This window comes from Denticeps clupeoides, chromosome 8 (assembly GCF_900700375.1).
Source record: "Denticeps clupeoides chromosome 8, fDenClu1.1, whole genome shotgun sequence".
Lineage (NCBI taxonomy): Eukaryota > Metazoa > Chordata > Actinopteri > Clupeiformes > Denticipitidae > Denticeps > Denticeps clupeoides.
Window position 1 is genome coordinate 15,640,422 of NC_041714.1, and position 20,039 is coordinate 15,660,460.

Genomic DNA, 20,039 nt, shown 5'->3' on the forward strand with positions numbered 1-20,039 from the left:
GGTCTCACACCTCTGTGGGTCAGAACACAGAACCAAGGTGCCACTGAGGTGCCACTGAGCAAAGCACCGTCCCCACACACTGCTCCCCGGGCGCCTGTCATGCTGCCAACTGCTCTCCAACGGTGATGGTTAAAAGCAGAGGACACATTTTGTTGTGTCACAGCATGCTGTGCTGTGCGTCTCAATGACAATTCACTGTAGTGATTGAACAGGTGGTTTTAAAGTTGCGACAGATGGGTGCATTTTCAGATTCATTTTTTTAAAAGACAAATCACTGGACTCCTTTGATTTAAAAAAAAAGGCAAAACAACAAAGCAGGATGGCTGCTGGTCTTCTGCGTAGACTAAACATATTTAATAGAACAAATAATAATAATCATCATCATCATCATCATCAAAAAAAGTAAACCTCAGAAATTCAGACAATGATCAATCAAGTTGATCACAGTGACAGTGTGTGTGTGTGTGTGTGTGTGTGTGTGAGAGAGAGAGAGAGAGCGCGCACGCGCGCGCCGCGCCGGTATAAACGCGCGCACGCGGCCAACATGCCGATGCGCGGCGTCCGGCGCAGGTCTTCGTCCCCGAATATTCTAACTCTGTTCTAGTTATTCTCTGCGGTCTTGTTTTGCCGCGAACAACCGAGGATTTAAAAAAAAATAAAAAAAAGTCAAAGTGCGACTTTTGGATACACGCGCGCAGCGATGAGAATTATTATAAAGCATGTTTCCGTGGCCGATAAAAGTCTCGGTTCGTTCTCACGATCTTCCGCTCTGCGTCGTCAGGCGTCAGGAAACTTGTAGCTGAAGTTGCTTTCGCGATCTTTTCCGTTCGATTAAATTCGCGGTTCGATTTATTCCCAGCCATGGAGTCGTTCGCGCTCTCGGTGAACGGGGTCTCGGCCACGGAGCCCGCGGACACGCTGGAGCCCACGGACACGCACAACCCGTTCGAGGGCCCGCTGAAGAGCGTGGCGCCGTGGAACTACACCTTCCTCGCCTGCCTGATGTTCGTGGTCACCTCGCTGTCGCTGTCCGAGAACTTCACCGTCATGCTGGTCACGCTGCGCTACAAGCAGCTGCGCAAGCCGCTCAACTACATCATCGTCAACCTGTCGGTGGCGGACTTCCTGGTGTCCCTCATCGGCGGGACCATCAGCTTCCTGACCAACGCCAAAGGATACTTCTTCCTGGGCAACTGGGCGTGCGTCCTGGAGGGCTTCGCCGTCACCTACTTCGGTAAGACGCAAGACGGGCGCGAACTTGCGCAACTCTTGGTTCTGTGCGTTACAGGGTTTCCTTTATTAGTCGGCCTATGAGCCTATGAGCGGGAGCCTAATCTGAGAGCAAATCTCCGTAATCTGGTGAAAAATGAAACGTGTGTCCCTCTGTTCCAAGCAAGCCTGTTCCAAGGTCCAGTTCAAATTTGATCTCATATTGGGCTTTATCTGGATTTTAGAGACAAACTTTTCAATTGAACACTTACGGCATATATCAGACGCCCTTATCCAGAGCGATTTACAATCAGTAGTTACAGGGACAGTCCCCCCCTGGAGCAACTTAGGGTAAGGTTCCTGGCTCAGGGACACAATGGTATTAAGTGGGTAGGAAGTACCCACTAGGCTACTACCCCACTCTTTTGGCTGCTTGTCTTTAAGTGAAATGCACTACCCTGCTCAATTACCTCACTCCACTGGGTAAGGAAGTGGATCCGTAATCGCAAGGTTGCCGGTTCGAATCCCGAACCGCTCCCCGGGCACCTTTGTGGCTCACTTCGGGTGATGGGTTAAATGCAGAGGTCACGTTTTGTGGTGTGCACCGCGTGTAGTGCTTCACAATGACTTTCACTTCCATTAAGGCCATTAGGAAACTTTAACCAGGCTTTGCCGCTGAATCGCTCTGCGCAGGCATCGTGGCTCTGTGGTCGCTGGCCATCCTGGCGTTCGAGCGCTTCTTCGTCATCTGCAGGCCGCTGAAGGACGTCCGTCTGGGGGGCAAGCATGCCGCGCTGGGGATCCTGTTTGTGTGGGTCTTCTCCTTCATATGGACCATCCCGCCCGTCCTGGGCTGGAGCAGCTACACGGTCAGCAAGATCGGCACCACCTGCGAACCCAACTGGTGAGAACAGACACTCCTGGTGCTCCCGGTCGGATATTTTCACCATTTCGGTTAGCATCGCCTGATGTGGCTACTGTCGAGATGCCCAGTAGGGGTTAAACATCTTCAGCGATCAAACTCTCACACACACTTTCAGTGTATTATTTCCCCCAAAAATCAATGTCCTTGGTAAAAGCATTCATTCTTTTTCTAATAAATGTACCCTCAGTGAGACGTAAAAACGATTCCCCCCCGTGTTCTCCCCCCCCCCGCTGACATCCACTTGGCCGTGCTCCACCTTTCCCATCCCGTCGTCTGGAGCTGACAAATGCGGCCTGATGGAGGCAGTGATTGTTCCGGAGCCCCTCTGACTCGCTTCAAATGCCAGTGAGTTTAAAAGGCCTGATGCCTGGCCTTGAAGCAGCGCGCCCTGCGCAGATGCCTCGCACGTGACCCCGCCCGCCCAGGTACGCGCGCGCGGGCCGGTTTTCGTGCGAAGGCAACCGAGGGCCGCTGCCAGGACGGGCTGGATGGAAGGCGCCGGGGCGGCCATCGGCAGGGATGTATATCGAGCCGCGTGATCAATGCTCATTGTCCTGCTGACATTCCCCTGGTTCAATCCGGTGGCCCGCCTCCAGGGACTCCTTATCTCGCTGTTTCCAGCGCATATCTCACACGGGCGGTCTTGGCCCTCACGCGGCATTTTCTGTCCCGGGAGAGGTAGAGGTTTGTCTCGAACAAGACAATTTTGTCCGGTTTGTTGGCGTCCAAGCAATGGCAAAAGCGTGAGCATCTGAGGGCGAGTGTGTCCGGAGGCAGAAGCAATCGGGAGGTGACCTGTGTGGGTTTTTTTTCCGGTTTCCTCCCAGGTACTCGGCCGAGCGCTCGGACCACACGTTCATCATCACCTTCTTCACCACCTGTTTCATCCTGCCTTTGGGGGTGATCATCGTCTCCTACGGCAAACTCATGCAGAAGCTCAAAAAGGTACGTGTCGCCAGAGGCCACTCCCATTAACACTAATGGCCAGAACCTTCTGTCTTCAAGCTGCTTAACGCGAACATGGAAGTCACGTCGCACACTCAGAATAATACGGGTTTGCTTACTTCAGTGCGTGCAGCGCAAGTCATTTCTTGGTATTTTAGAAAATAGAGATGAAGACATTTACGAGGTACAGTAATAGTAATTATATTATTAATTCAATTATTATTATATTTAAGTGGGTTGCCTGAGAGACGCTGATGACCGCAACAGAACATGCTTCTGATTCTTCTTTTTTAAGAAGAACTGAGACTGAAAAATCGCAGCATGACCCACATGCCCTAAGAGGTCTAAGATTGATTATGTTTGTGACGTATCCCCTAGCTGTGAATACAGTTCATAATTAGTCATCTGTTGATAATGAGCCGGTCATCTGCTCACTGGCCATTAAATATTACTTAAGCATTACAGACGAATGGTTTGGGGGAAAAGGGTGTAAAAACGTTCCAGAAGTCCAAGAAAGGGCTCATAACCCCTATTTGGAAATGCCCCAAGAATTAAATACATTTTCACATTTTCAATCATCAATATTTCAATAATTCTGACAGGTTAATGTAATAGTTATTGATCACATGAGTGGCATAATGTCAAATCATTATCAGGGTGGAAGTAGCCCTATGGGTAACACACTCACCTATGAACCAGAAGACCCAGGTTCAAATCCCACTTACTACCATTGTGTCTCTGAGCAAGACACTTAACCCTGAGTTGCTCCAGGGGGGGACTGTCCCTGTAACTACTGACTGTAAGTCGCTCTGGATAAGGGCGTCTGATAAATGCTGCAAACCGGCAACAGATTCATAGCCTGAGGGAATTGTTAAAAAAATGAATTAAAAATAAATAAGACTTTATTATAATAGCATTCAATCTGATCCCAAAGGAAATAGCTTCTGTTTCAATTGAACACTTGCTTTGAGGGACAAAAAATATCTGAGCATAATCTATAAAGTCTTTATTGATTATGTTCCAGTTAATATAAATGTGCTTCTGTCAGGATCCGGTCCGGAAGGGGCTACTCTGGATCCGGAGTTTTTTTTTTTCCTGTGTTATTATGTTTCTAAAATACAATCAAAACTCCTAATAACAATATAATTAAAGTATAAAAAGCCTATCTTGGAGATGTAATGGCTGAATAAACGATGAGCTTTTCGTGCAGCAGCGACACTGTGGACTGAGTCTGGCTCCCCGTCTGACTGCAGCCTGTTCGTTCATGTTTTTCCCCAGGTGTCCAACAGCCACGGCAGACTTGGCAACGCCCGGAAGCCCGACAGAGAGGTGGCACGCATGGTCATCGTCATGATCATTGCGTTCATGATTGGCTGGACGCCGTACGCCGCATTCTCCATCACGGTGACGGCCTGGCCCACCGTCAACATCGACCCGCGGCTCGCTGCGGCCCCAGCGTTCTTCTCCAAAACAGCCGCCGTCTACAACCCCATCATCTACGTCTTCATGAACAAGCAGGTGGGATCCAATTCTAGGCCTTATCACTGGCCACGGTGACAAATTGTAAATATTACATTTAATCCGCCACTCTGAATTCTCAGGAAGTGACGTAACACTTTGCAATTCCCTGTTAATCTGATTTACAATTGAGTTTCCCCTTCAAATCCATCAGTCTGTTTCAGAATGCCTAATAATGTTTTTGGAAAGTACACAGTGGGATTAAACAGATTCCCCACTGGCAGAATTCACCCCGCAATCTGTTTCTCCCGCTCGGCGTCACCCGCGCGCGTGTACGTACGATGTGACGGGCGCGTGACAAGAGCTTAGCTGACAGCCGGGGCTGGCGTGGCTCAGATTTTGCCAAGCTCAATAATGGATTGAGCAGTAATAATTAAAGTCCAGAGTTTGCGAGCGCTCCAGCGGGCCTGATGAAATATAGAAGAGGTCTTGCGCTGCCTCCCTCTTGTGCTCCTTCACCTTCAGCTCGCCCCAGGTGCCTGGATCCTCATCATCAGCCTCTTCAGCGCGGCTGCGGGTGAGCCCTTCGCTTCCGTGCTGCTGGGATCGCCACTGGTGCAGTTCCGTATTGCATGCGTCCATAGAGGAAGCAAAAATTGCCATTTTCTGCATCTGAAGACAGACGTGACGTTGGTGCAGCTTGTGAACGCGGAGGCCGTGTGGAACTGGCGGTCTCCTCCCATCTTGTTTCTCCTATTAGCTCAATTAGCTAAAAAGCACCCGAAGGCCTGGGGTCCCAGGTGGCCCGGCACTGAGCGGCCCAGAGCGCCATTCCACTCCCAAAAATGACCCACTTATGGCCCAGCTGTTCCCCAAATGCCTATTCGGGTCACAAGGTCAGCGTGTTCTCAGAAGGAGCGCGGAGATGACAGCAGCGGAGGGTGACAGGAGTGACACAGTGATGATGAGAATTGGCGCCGGAGGGGGTTGAGCTGATTATGATAAAGCAACGATCGGACAACTGAAACGAGGGTGTGCAATTAGGAGGCGGCAATGAAGAGATTACAGGGAGGGTCGGATCACTCGAGTGAGAAGAAAATTACCTAATGACACCGATACTGCAAGGGAGACTTCTCGGAGAGGAAAACTTTTAAAAGTCACAGTGCTAATCATTTTATTTGCACCCTTGTGTAAGTATGGCTGGATGTGCAGTAGTGTGCGGCAATAAAAAAAAAGAAAAGAAAAGGAGAATGGAGAACAAGCACAAGTGTGTATATCTGCCAATGGGTATGAGCCCTAAAACATTCTGCAACAAATTAAAAAAATTCAATCATGGTCGACATTGGTTGTTCCCATTCATAATAGTAGTTCAGATGGTTTCAAGATGGCGCCGGTGAGGTCTTTTTTTCAGCAACCCTACACCGGCAAATCTACCACCATGGAACGCATTAAATACAGTAGAGACACTCTTGTTTCTATTAAAAGCATTTCACTGCATATCATACCATGTAGGACTATGTATGTGACAAATAAAATTGGAATTTGCAAATCATGTTCAGTTTTACAATATTACACGAGGGTAATATAATGCAAATAAGTGTGCAATGTCAATAGAATATGCTGCTTAAAATGTACAGTAAGCTTGTATTTGTATTTCAAATACTTATATATTCACTTTATATATTCGCTAATTGTTTCTGTGATGTGTTTTTAAGATTTAAGATTTCAGCGGGATGAAAAAATGCTTCAGGAATGGCACTCGCATCCCTAGTAAACAGTGCAACTCTTATGCAAGTTGCATTGCTGCTTGCATTCAGGTGCAAACAGTGTCAACGTGCTGAAATTAACGTAGCTTTTATGAGTCGGTCCTTGATGAAGTGCCGCCCAACGCTGCTTAGCAACCACGCCAGCAGGAGACAATAAGGAATTGTATTGGAGTTGCCGCTTCCAGTCGCTCATTGTTGGCGGAGAGGCTCGAGAAAGGCGGTTCGTAACCATGTCAACAATGCATCCTGAATAAAGAGGTTCGACCCTAATAAAAGATTCTCTTTTGAGGCATTTATCGCGCTGCATTTGCCGAATGCTAAAGAGCTCTGTAATGAGCTCAGGCGGTAAAAAATGGGCAAATGTCACCCTGTCTTCCAGTTAATTCGGTTGTTTTTTTTATGTGTGTTATGTGCATACGTCCTATGAGGAGTGGTTCAGCGCAGTTTTCCTTTTGCATTTCAAACACGGGGCTGGAAGGACTTCCCGGATAATTACCCGAGATTCCACATGCTTGCTACGAAATCCAGCACAAACCTTGAGGAAATTAATATACAAATGCTGCGGCGCAAAGCTCACCGTGACCTTTTCTTTTTTAATTAGGGTCAGAGTGTCCCCTGTTTTTTTTCTGCACGGAATACATATGGTATAATGACCTTTTCCTCTGACGTTTTTATTTAATGTGGGGCTTTCGAGTGTGCCGTGGTGCCCTGCACTGTGGCCCAGGGCAGCGGTTCACCCTGCGGGCCAGAATAAAGGAATTATTAATCAAAGCCGAGAGGGGGGGGGGGCACATGTGTGATTGTGTGTGTGTTTTTATTTCTGTTTTTATTCTGTCTTTTATTGTGATGCTGACTGAGGATGATTCCAGTGTTTGATTAGGATTGAATGCATTCCTTCTGTGAGCGTGTATGTGTATGTGTGTGTGTTGTGTGTAGTGTGTGTGTGTGTGTGTGAGATGTGTGAGATCTTGACTGATAAAGACAACTTCCTCTCTCTCATATGTGCAGTTTAGGAAGTGCCTGATCCAGATGTTCAAGGGTGGCAATGCCAACCTGGACTCCACCCACATAAACCAGACGTCGGACCGCGGGGCGGCCACGGCCGAAAGCCACATGGGCGAGATGTCCACCATCGCCGCCCGGGTGCCGCTGTCCTCCGCCTGCAACATGGACCGTACCGAGGAAGAGGACGAGCGCGAGGCGGAAGACGAGAAGCCAAAGGAGAATGACGGTGGCACCAACCAGCTGCCCATGACTGAGAACAAAGTCTGCCCCCTCTGAGGTGCCACGGTGGGATTAGCAGGAGGGACCTACAGCATTCCGAACTCCAAATTTCCTTTCTGACAGACCCTGCCTTCCCTGACAGCACCAGCACGCCATTTGGCCCCGAGGCCGCGTGTCCTGCAGGTCTCCCCATAGACGCCATCTGCAGCCCTTAATTATCTGTACCTGCAGGATATGTGGACTGAGGATAGGTGTGTGTGTGCTGGGTGTCTGCCCCAGAGGTACGACTGTCCCTCATTTCGCCTCGTACGTCAGCCCTGTGTGAGTGTAGCCGGTCCGTGTGTCTTCAACATGGTGTACTGCGTGTTGTGGCCAAATCCCATAATCCCACGCACAGGAAGTGGATATCGGTTTATGTTAGACGATGTGTGTAAATTGTTTAGTGTTTCTGTGCTTCTGTCTTCCTGTGGGGTCTAAGTGTTAAGTGTGTGCGCATGTGTGTGTGTGTGTGTGTGTAACATCCTGCCTGCTGTTGACCATTTGTTTGAACGTCAGTGCCAATACGCCATCACATTTTTCAATATCCGCAGATAATTCTGCAAAAAAAGAAACAGACCCCATTAATGCTTTTATTTTGTAATCGTCAATACATGAATAAAAAAAAACTGTCTGGCTGCAAAACCATATAAAACAATAATAATAACAGCAATACTGTCTGTGAATATTAGAAACTGCTTGTGTTAGGGCTTCATGGAAATTTATGTGTGTGTGTGTGTGTTCTTTTTGAATATAATAAAATGTATCATTATGAATATAATGCTACAATATTTTCTGTAAATAGTTAGAGACGCTTATCTTTGGCAATAATGGGAGATGATTTTTTTTATTATTTTGGATTATATTTATTTACCACTGTATTAAATGAGTCAGAAATGAGTACACTCGGCTTTTAAGTAGTCTGCGTGAATATGTGCTTGTATTCTATTCTGTTTCAAGTGTTTGCCGGTTTTGGTGGTCAGTTTGGAAGAAGGGGGCATCACTCAGGTCCATCGTCTGGTTACAACTTCTTTCTCCATTTCCGGCTGGCCTGTAGAGCCCAGTTGCTTGTTATTCATTTTATTGCGCATGTAATAACTTAATGATTTTTCTTGGTGTTGAGCCTCGTGCGTGTAGCGATTTCTCCTGTCAGTTATTATGCAAAACCAAACAAAACAATTAAACACGTTGCCAAATGATGTATTTCCTCTGGAATAGATATGTATATTCTATTATATTCTTTATTTTTCAAATGTGAGAGAAACTAAATAAACACCCATTAATATTATAAGACTGCTGTTTGTTTGTTTTTTTTCCCCGCTTCCGGTCTGAACGCTGCTGTACAAGCTCTGATACCGAATTTACCGAACAATGAAGAACTCACAACTGAGATGACACGCAGACCTGGATTAACCAGCAATCTAAATCTAAAACAAGCCTTTAACTGATGCATGAAGCCTGGTTAGGTGATAAAGAACAAAACCTATCAGGATAGTAATCTCAAAGGATTGATATAAAATAATGTTTTGCAGATATTTTATAGCTGATCTTCATAGGGTTCTATGGTGTGACCCGCATGACCAGCATGAATCAAACCAGCTGGCCTCAACATGTTTTTTTTTCCTTCACAGCAAATTAGACAACCAGCGGGGCTAAATTTAGCCGCCTATCTTAACTGAGATCCAATTAAAAATGAAATAAACTTGTTAATACTGGTTTCTTAATTTGGTAAGCATATTTCATGCACATTGTTTGCGTTTGAACAACTTCAGACCTTGTGTGTGTGCTCCTGATGGAATGTAATTGGTATTTATGGGAGCTGACGAATACAAAGAACATGTAACATGTTACACATTATTTTGATTGTGATTATTTTTGTTCACAAAACATGTATCACCCATCGTATCTACATGAATTCTTCAGAGTAGATCTCAAACAGCAGTTTGCAGGAGATGACTGGTGAAGCAATACATTACCATAAAGTGGCAGAGTGACCAAGGTAGGCTGGAACATCAAAGGCTTTTCACAGGAGTGATTTTGGGTCACTGTGCAGGTGAGAAATATATTGTCGTGCGGAAAAGCTCTTCTGCTCTGTCTGCTGTGAAAGGCAGACAGCTCACAGTTCCTGGGTTCTTAAAAGGCTGTGATTCAATAACAGATCACAGAATTTTTTTCCGTGGTCTGAATGACTGTTGTGATACTCAACAGATTCAGCTTTTTATATATGTGATAGAAACATGAGTAATTAAGAGACTTGCATTCTGTTCTAATTAGCTGATACAGCATTTAATCCTAATGTGTCTATCATCCAATTAATTCAAGAGGCCTTCTGCTGAATCAAATTTGGGAAGAAATTAATAGAAGACATTGAAGACATCAAAGACAATGAACAATCTAATGCCACCAGAGTGACATTATGTTACCGTGAAATTCACCCCATTATCATTTAGACTCCTAATCAAATTAATTTCCAATTTGATGAACTCGAGTATTAAATAATTGTACCATTGCTAAGTGGCTTTTAAGCACATGATTGATATTTTTGTCATGTTTGAATTTTCTGAAATTGACAGAAAGGCTTCTTGCCAAAACTCGCCAGACTGATTTACTTTTTGATTTACAGTCTCTGCTGAATTGATTCAAAGAGCTTTGCTTACTCACCTGAGAGGGAAAAAACGCATTTTATTTGCTGCTGTTTTTACGTTTATATGCTTGTACGTAGTAAACTCATTTTTGTTTGATGTAACGTTGAAATAGACCTGGCCTTTGAAATCCCCGATGTTAGATCTCTCTTACTCGGCTTGGTGCGTTGCACTCCTTCTTCCCCTCCCCTTTTTCTCTGTCTCGTCTTCATGCTAATTTCTCCGCTCTGTATCTTCATGTTTCAGCAGTCAGGCCCAGATTGGTCTGCATTTTAAACAGGAAATCCTGAACCAGAATCCCTCGCTGCCTGTGGTATCTAAAGTCTCCCTCCTTTCCTTTGTTTCTCCTTCAGCTGGAAGCCACAGACAGAAGTTGGTTGGGCCCGTGGCGATTCTCGTAGGTCAGGGATAATGGGGACCTCGCTGCGTTGTTTGACTGTTTTTCCGCTCGAGAAGCTGGCAAAATCAGCTTCTCCGGGCTGCAGCGCTAGTTCCCAAAATATTGTATGATTGCCATAACTCTTGGCGGTGTGTATTTGCCGAACACCACCAGTCAATAGCAATTTCCTCGTGTTTTAAGCGCTCAAACCTTATTATGCATGCGGTTGCACAGAGCAGTGGGCAGACGCACAATACTGCCGTTTCGGATCCTTGCAAATGTAAGATTTACCGTTAGATTTCACATTGAGATCATGCTGGGTGTTCGTTTCTGCGCGCCTGTCCGAAAGCAGCGGCGTTCATCATGTTTCATTAATTTTACTGCCGCTTGCGTCTGAAAAAAAATCAACCCGAGACATTTGCGTGAATGAATAAATCTGCTTCAGTGCAGTCGTCAGTAATGGCAATGAGTTGCTCTGTGGGTTGGCTGAGGCTGCGAGGCTCTGGAGAGGATTTCTTAGTGTCCGGGGACTTCATGGTGACACTCATGGTGTGTTCCCTCATGCTAAATTCAACAGGTAGGACTGTGGGAGGATGCACAGCTCCAGCTTCTTCTGGAAGGTTCCTGGTCAGTGTGATTATGTGATAACGGTAGGCAAGTGGACACAGGAAAGCTCATAAACAATCCTCCTGATTCCGCCGTGTTGCTTTTTTGATGTCTTGCCGCAGGTTTGTTTTATTCCTGGCTGCCGTCTCCCGCTCCCCCACCGTTTCCAAGTTCTGCCGTCTTTTCTTTCTTTGTTCTTTGCCATTTTATTTGGCATGGATTTTCAATTCCGCTGTCGGGTTTTTGTCATTTTTTTTTTTTTTTTTGGATCTGGTTTCCCTGCCTCGAGTGCTTTCTTCCATCCCTGGTTCACGTCCGTCAAGGCATTCCATCTCAGAGGCAGCGTGATACCTGGAGAGACCTGGAGATACCTGAAGACGGCCTGTTCTGCATGTACTAAAGGCTGACAGGCCAAACCATCATAAAGTTTTTTTTTTCTTTTAACTCCCTAGGAACCCTAGGATGGCACGACCACAGTAAACACAGCAGGTCATGTTTTCATGGATTTATTACATTCTTCTTTTTCCCATTATTGACATTGTCTGCAAAATGTAGGCCTTTATGTTTGTTCCGATTTCTCCCAAGGAGAGAGAAAGATGAGTTGGGAATATTGGCGGTTATGTAATGTCAGTAACGAACGGTGTCATTCTTGAGTTATCTCCCCCTCCCAGGCTCATTTAACGCCCCGGCCCACTTTGAGGGATTAGCTTTGATCCCCTCTGCTGTTTGTGGTCCTTTAGCCCTTTGGTCTGTTGTCTGCTAACGACTTTCAAACGCGTTGCCAAATCATAGATGCCAGGTCACGTCAGTAGATTTGCTTAAATATCACGCTCGCTTGAAGATGAGCGTAAAGTTATTCATTAAATTGTATTTTTATTTAAAGCAGATCCAGGTAATGAGAAAAAGATAAGGAAATGACTGGGCAGTATTTTGAACACACAGTGTTTACACTTTATTCTACAGCTCCGTGTCAGAAATGAAAAAAAAAAAACTTTATAAATGCTGTAATCTGCTCCCAGAGGGTATAAATCTTGTTAAATGCTGTTTTGCTCCTTGCTGAAAATCCCACATGGGAATGCTTTTGATGGGAAAAAAAAAAAAAAACATGTTCCCGGTCAGGAAAGGGCTCATGTCTTATTTTTCTGCCAGATGAGCCGCTAAACCCAGGAGGATACTCTGTAATAAAAAAAGAGTATAGGAACACCAAGGCGCCAGAAAGCTGCCCCTTCTTTCTCAATATCTTGAAAGTGAGCAAACGCTGCCAGAAGGTTTACGCGATTTGTGGTGATGTATCACATCAGATATAAAGCGACACAGGAGCTCTTCAAAGCCGGAGGTGATGGAAACTCTTTAGGTAAGTGCTTGGAATGTGAACTGGGTTCTGCCGAGATGCCGAAATGCATGTTGTTTATTTAGCTGGTATCGATTTCAGTGTCTTTGATGATTAAGAATTTACTTTAATTTACGTTAATGAGACCACAGTAAAAAATTTTTTAATGGATATAAATAATCTAACTGTGTGTCTATGAAGTTGTGTTTGATTGAAATAAATTAAAATAAATAAACATATTGTTTTTATGAAAAAGGTCAAAAAAAACATTTCACTAATCAAGGGACAAACCACCTGCGTTCATTGAGTCAAACATATAAAATTAATGCTCTTGATCAGCTCTTTCTGCAGGATATGGATAATGTCTAAATAGTTTTACTGTTTTTAAACAAATAACAAATGTTTAAAAAAATGCAGAAAAATTAAAGTAAGTAAGTTTTTATTTTTGTTGGTAAAATGTGACCGTATGGTTCTCACCCCTCAAAATATATGATTGTAACAATGCACTCAAGTTAACATTCATTATTATTTCTTAGTTTTAACTGAAGAAGGTGTGTTGACGTTGCACATGGATTCATGCTGCACGACCAGAAGAGAGTTCAGCCCTCTGGTTCTGCCAGACCCACAATCCGTTGGTAAATGTCGCTTATTCTTCCACCCTCTTCCACCTGCTACTCCGGAGTCATTCAGCTCTCAAGTTCCCTGAGCTGCAGCTCTCTGTGGTGACTTCGGAAGACAAATCTGTTTTTTCGTTTGCTTTATTACAGTCGTGGCTTGTCAATTGTCTCCCTGGGAAGTTCTGGAGAAATAAAAAGACTAGAATTGGAGTTCGGGCAGCTTTGCTGTCAGGGCTGGTGGGTCAGAGACTTTCTTCGGGGAAGGAGACGTTTCACTGATGGCTCTTTTTCCACAGTAATTGTTTACTAAATCAGCATGTGTGTGTGTGTGTGTGTGTGTGTGTGTGTGTGTGATATTTATCTATATGTTGAGAGGCTCTGGGTGCGGAGAGCTTGGAAGTCTGGATGGCCGGCTGACAGTCTCCTCCATAATTTAACTGGCTTCCTGGTACCCTGCTCCTGCTGGGCTGATGCAAATCCTTCTACTGCTGGCAGAGCTATGAGGTGCTGCTGAAATATTCATAGCTGCCCTGAAGGTCCCTTGGGTGTTCCTTCACCCTTCCCATGCTCTGACACCGAATTTACCAAATTTCTCCTGTTTTCTCTATGCAGTTCACAAGTTCACAGTACGAGATGAGCGGAGGATCTCAAGAGATGTTGCTGCCCTCTGCTGTTGTTCGAACAGAACAATTATTTTAATATCAAAAGTGTGAGTTGCATTCAGTCAGCAGACCTGGGGACGAATGCTGATGTGTATCTAACATGGATCTATGCACTAATCTATTGAAATCTATTCCATCTATTCTCATTGCATTTTAATTTTTTTTTTCAGGCCAAAACGCACAGACTAGGGAACATTTCTGCATTCAAAATGTTGTGTTATTATTGTTGTGTTAACCCTCATCTGACCAGCAGATGACGATGTTTCCTCATCCATCCACGTGTTCCTCACTGATCACAGAAGGCCTCAGATCTTCACTGTTTTCCCCATCTAGAGGCCGCCAAGCACCTCAGCGTGAGCAGAGGCCGCCTCGCTGACAATTACCACTCACCGAATCTCAAAGCCTTCGTTGGCTGCAGCAGACAGGGATCCTGTTCCATTGTCTCTCTGTCTCTGGAGCTTCCCCTTCACAGCTGCCTCAGCCCCGGGCAAAGACCCAGATAGCTAATTTCTGGGTCCGACAATTTAATGACAACTCAGTGCATATTGTGTTCGGCCCGGCACTTTGTAATGAAAAAGACTGCCCCCCCACACTGGAATGAAAAATACTGGGTGTGCACATATCAGATGCGCTGGTTTTCGTATAAGTGTAGGTGTGATTGTAGGTGAGAGATTGGGAATTTTTGCAACACTTTTCCCATTTCCTTAAAGTTTTCAGACACAGGTTGAATTGGAAAGACAAATTATTAATGGATAAAACCCAGATCTCTCTGCTACCCTACACATGGCTGAATAAATTCAACTTAGACCTTTTAAGACTAAATCACAACTGATTAAAATGTAATGAAACCACAAGGTCTTCGCTGAGTTAAAATAAATTCACAAGCTTTAATGAAGTGAACTGTGTGTGTGTGTGTGTTTAAGTGAATGTAAACGTGCATATGGATTTGCAGAAAGGACTCATCATATCCACAGCGAAAGAAAGTGTTAATTGTGACTCCATCAGCGTAGGCTGGTGAGCCCATGCCAGCAGTGAAAGCTAAAAAAAACTTCACACAAGCAGATTAGAGAGGTTATTTGAGTGTGATACACATATTTTCTGTGTCTTATTCCTGATAGTCATGTTCCCACCATCGCATCTCTCTTCTACTACCTGCCGGATCCTGTCTTAAGCAGGAATTGCACTGCTGCTTCGCACAACACTTTTTTTTTTTTCAATGAACACAAGATGTGTTATTCGAACCAAAGATAATTAGTTGCTGGAAGTGTGTGGTAGTTTTGTTCAATGCAATGCAATTCTTGTTGTTGCAGTTCTCCTTTTTAACAATTACTGCAGCGAGTAGAAATTAGCATTTCTAACAATGTACGTGACAGCATGAAAATGTTTTAAATGGGAGGTGGATGGCCACTCAGTTTTCAGAAGTAGGTGGTGATTGGTTGGTGGGTGGACGATGTGTGGCTCAGTGTATTTTCTTATTATGTTCAGAGCAAGAAATAATTTTAGACCCGAGCTGCACCCAGTTGCGTTGGTAACTGGTTCTGTACGGCGCTTTGGGCCGTTCTGAGCATTTCTTTCACAGCCGGGAGTTACACAATTTATGGCTTTAATTAGGGTTGCCACTGTGGAACCTTACATTTGCAGAATGTGTGACTTGTGAGCCTTCTCTGATGGACATCTCTGGGGGAGGTGGAGTGTGTGTGTAGTGTGTGGGGGGGTCCTCATGAGTCCTACAGGGGTCCTAGACTCAGTCAGGATCATCATGTCTCCAAAAATAACATTGGCAGGGTCACGTGACATGAAAATACAGCATAATTAATGAAAATACAGCATGTTTAACTTAAAAAAAAAAAACAAAACATGTGACACAACAGGTCGGGATTAAAAAAAAGAACATATTATTTATATATTTGTTTGTTTATTTATTTATTTAAAAAAAAGGTCATCATTAGATTATGAAACTACTTCATAACCTAATGATGACCTCACTCTAATGTGGTCCAAAACCAAAAATGATTATTACTTCAACTTTTCCTGTGACATTTGTAATTTCTTAATTAATTAATTGAACTAATGGAATGGTAAATGATGTGTTAATTTAAAATTTAAAACTGTTTTGGCCCATTTCAGATTGTGAGGATGTTTTATTGGTATGCAGTTGGTGTGATTCAACATTCGTAGGCATTTCCATCATGTAGCCTGTGTGTTTTTAGGTGGACGCTGTCTATGGTGCTGAATCTGTTTAATCGCTTTCTTAGGCTCTTGACACGGAGGCAGGGATGGCACAAGTTCGCGACTCCAGGGAATCAGATTTAACACAACAAGACATGATACATACAGGGTATGGAACTGTGCACACATCGACTAGAAACAGGCCAGAACATTTAAAACACCAGGTGCTAACAATAAAAGGAGAACACGGAACATCAGGAAAAGTGTTCGGATCGGTAATGTTCGGATCACGACAGCTCTTCATTTAACAAATACAAAACTTGAAACGGGACGGTTCCAAACTGGGAAGTGACAGTTGGCTAGAGAACATTATGCCAAGATGGAAAAAGAAAATGAGATGAACTTGTGCATATTCAGCTGTTACAGCCTAAGGTTTGAAATATTATCACATGACATCTCCATTTTCCATCATAAAATAAAAGACTGTTGCTATTCAACCTCCAGATGCATCTTAAAGGATTTATGGACCATGTGTTCTTCCTCTTATAGCCTTTCAGATTTCTTTTTGGGGCTATATGATGGTAACAATGCAGAGTTGGGACAAAAGACAGTCTGAAGGCATGTTAGTGCACACAAGCATCAGGCAGCTAAATCTGTCATCATTGCTCTGGGGAGAATGAGTCAGTTTATGGACCATGCGGCATTTCTCCCACCAAGCAACAGTAAAGTGCCACAAGTATGGGTTTGCTCCAATAATCGATCTGATTTCCTCATTTGGGCATGAAAGCATTGCTGCGCAAGGCCATCAGGGAACCGGCAGGCTATTGCAAAGCTGAGAAGGACACAGACTTTGCATGATGCAGAAAAACTGATGCATGCATTTGTAACGTCTAGAGTCGCCTGGGATGTCCTGCCTCATCTCACAATAATCCTCAACAATAAAGTTCAAAATGCAGCTGCTATAATCCCAACAGGACCAACTCACTTTATACATGGTGCATTGGTTTCACTTTAGTGTCACGTTCCCCTCTAGCTCAGGTGATAAATGGAGGACGCAGGTTGAAAATGAGAAATGCGTATTTTATTGAAACTCAGGGAAAAAATGAAACAACTGAAATGACCTTGCTTGTAGTGCCACGCCTCTCCTCAAGAGGTCGTGGCGAAGGCGATCTTCAGCGATCGCCTTTGTCCTTCACTGGCCTCGAACCGGTGTCTCCGGGAGCTGCGGCGTGGCGGAGCTGTAGTGAGACTAGAGGGGAGGGTTGAGTTCCAGTCCTACCGTGGGGTTCACTGTCATTGCATCCTGGCTAAAGATATATCTATTTAGGCAAGTGTTCTTTACCAGTTAATTGCACATGAACATAGGCTACCTAGGCTGCTCCAGATCACAGTCCCCGTTGTACTAATGTAACGTTGTACTTTTCCCTCGTCTGGTACCAGAAAATCACAATAAGTGGTTTTAATGCTATGGCTGATCTTTCTGTACCTCAACGTACAAAATCCACCAGTGTTCTTTGTTGGTAAAAACAGGCATTGAAATTCAACAATTTCTTTTGCTCCGCCATGCTGTAAGGTCTGACTTGACGCGCAGGCATCACTGCAGGAGTTGAAAGGGAGTAGATCTACACTGAGGCATCAGGGTTGGACAGAAACTGTGGCTTGGGGTGTGGAATTAAAAGCAGAAATAGAGGGGGCTCCTTTCTTCTTTCTTCGCCTGCTGAAGTGCCCCGAGAAACATTAGAATCGAGAGCCGGCCGGGGTGAGGTGCCAGCGGGACCACCTCTCTCATCTCTGTCTCTTTTTGCCGCGAGATTAATGACACTGACGGAGAGGTGCTGAATGGCAAGAATCAGATGAGAAATGTGATACCGCGAGCTTCAATAACCTGATCCTGGACTGTGTGGATGTGGACGCCTGGGCTCCTGGCCGTAACCGAGTTATTGCTGATGATCCAGCATATCTGGGAAGATGAACCCACGCTTTCCTTCAGGGGTGCTAAACCTGGAATTAGTTAACAGGTTCATTCTGCTCATTCTGTCTCAAATCAACCAATTTTGGTATTGCTCAAATTTGACCATCTCAGAACCATTTTGTTGCATTTTCCTTGCCTCTGGGTAAAATATGGAAAAGTAAATTTAATGTGAGATAATTAGCATAAATCTGACTCTTTGGGGGGAAAATTTGCATGAGTGCAAAACGTTCTGCCACAATCAACCACAATTCAATTTGTCACAATGGCACGGCAGGGCAGAGAAAAACCCCAAACAAGGGATTTTAATAATTAACTCACAGAAAATATTCTGTGACGGGCAGTCGTGGCCTAGCGGGTAAAGAAGTGGACGGATGCCGGTCAGAGAGTTGCCGGTTCGAGTTCTGAAGAGCCAAGGTGCCACTAAGGTGCCACTGAGCAAAGCACCCACACACTGGTCTTAGGCCGCCTGTCATGGCTGCCCACTGCTCACCAAGGGTGATGGTTAAAAGCAGGAGAAAAATTGCATTGTGTCACCGTGTTCTGTGCTGCAGTGTTTCACAATGAAAATCGCTTCACTTTCACAATACAGAAATAAAAGACTAATGACTGGATGAGGACATGACCAAACACAGCAGAATTCATTGAGATTAATATTAAATAATTGACAGCTGTGGTCTAATAACATAATAATAACGATTCAAGATTTCAAGTGTTACCAAGAAAAAATGTGACTTTATGTGCTCAGTCAATATTAAGTCAGCACATTATAAAATAATGGAATATACTGGAATATAATGGAATTAACTTGAGTGGAGAAGAGAGAGTTGATTTAATGGAAGATGTCCACACACATCTTGCTGGTGAAACCTCTGGTCCTGCTGTTCCTGAGCAACAATGTTCAGCAGCTGCTGGTCACATGACATTGCGACTGTAAACAAAATAATAAGGTGAAGTGGTATTTGATGTGCTCTGAGGCTCTTAAGAATGTGGTATAATTTAATGTTTTTTTTTCCTGTTCAGATGAATAATTTCAGCTTTTGGTGAGAGGTCTCTGCCTTTAGTGTCATGTTTCTGGGCAACCGCAGGCCTGAGGTCTGTAGACGTTCTGTTGATGGGACACGCAAAACACACAGTGTCCGCATCATCACAGGGTCTGATTAAAAGTGACAGAGCTGTTGGTGGAGGCACAGAGATCGGGTCTCCTGGCTGACTTGACTTTATTCAGTTCCGTTTTTTCTCAGAGAGGCGCTTAGCAGGCTCCCAGCAAATGAGCAGCACATGGCCTCAAACCCGCCTCAGGATGAAGCAGATCATGAGCCAGGCAAAAAAAGCCCCTTTAAAACAGTTTAAATGCCCCTTCCAAAACAAAGCAACAAAGGAAGCCCCCAAAACACAAGCAGAGTTAAATAAAATGTCTAATTTATTAATTTCTTTGTGTCAACATGAGATTATTCCAGTTTATGCATGTTTAAAGATCGACTTGTCTTTAATTTTCTTCGCCAATGAGATTTTGGACGATAATGGGTGGGATTAGTATTCATAATTGCATCAAGAGTTAGAAGAGAAGGGATTTGGCTTTGCAGTAATCCTTATCCAACGCAGGCCACATAGCATAATTCACGGAAGGATCTGGAGAGGGTTCCTGGAAGTGATTTTTTTTCTCACAACATTGTCACTCTGATGTTAAATATCATTTGATTGTCTGCAGTCAGAATAATCTTATAGATCGGATGGATCAATATTTCCAATATTTCATCATGGGAACTCAATCTCAATCTAAATAAATCATTTTGCTGTAACAGCCGTATTTAATACACGTTAAATGCTGCGCAGTGACACAATGAAACAATAAACAGTTGATGATTCTCTCAGAGAATTGCAAGAGGCTGAGATAGATGATGAGATATTGGCAAGTTCATTCGAGTTGAGCAGACCGGGCAGCAGCTGCTCGTAATGCTGTCACTGAAATAAAGTGACATGACTGTAAAAGAGACACTGTGATATTCTCTCATTCAGTTGAAAGACCAGGGCAGAGCCGAGAACCGCATAATACATAACAACGTTATACAGACTTTTTACCGTGGCTTATGTAGGCCAAG

At 44.3% G+C, this 20,039-nt stretch overlaps 1 protein-coding gene and 1 long non-coding RNA gene across 2 annotated transcripts; both read left to right on the forward strand.

The window, feature by feature from the left end:
* Positions 1-549: 549 nt before the first annotated feature.
* On the forward strand, positions 550-8,851 carry valopb (vertebrate ancient long opsin b). The gene is made up of 5 exons (XM_028989102.1): positions 550-1,234; positions 1,903-2,113; positions 2,962-3,079; positions 4,358-4,597; positions 7,312-8,851. Exons 1-5 carry the CDS (start codon positions 862-864, stop codon positions 7,582-7,584), a joined length of 1,215 nt encoding a protein of 404 aa, XP_028844935.1. The 5' UTR covers positions 550-861; the 3' UTR covers positions 7,585-8,851.
* Positions 8,852-12,530: 3,679 nt separating this feature from the next.
* Positions 12,531-13,337, forward strand: LOC114796214 (uncharacterized). Its single transcript, XR_003750632.1, has 3 exons — positions 12,531-12,544; positions 13,057-13,155; positions 13,288-13,337. It is a non-coding gene; the product is annotated as an uncharacterized LOC114796214 (long non-coding RNA).
* Positions 13,338-20,039: the final 6,702 nt, after the last annotated feature.

Coding starts and splice junctions, on each gene's coding strand:
- valopb (XM_028989102.1), top strand. CDS start 862: ATGGAGTCGTTCGCGCTCTCGGTGAACGGGGTCTCGGCCACGGAGCCC. Junction 3,080..4,357: donor TCATGCAGAAGCTCAAAAAG/GTACGTGTCGCC, acceptor GTTTTTCCCCAG/GTGTCCAACAGCCACGGCAG. Junction 4,598..7,311: donor ACGTCTTCATGAACAAGCAG/GTGGGATCCAAT, acceptor TCATATGTGCAG/TTTAGGAAGTGCCTGATCCA.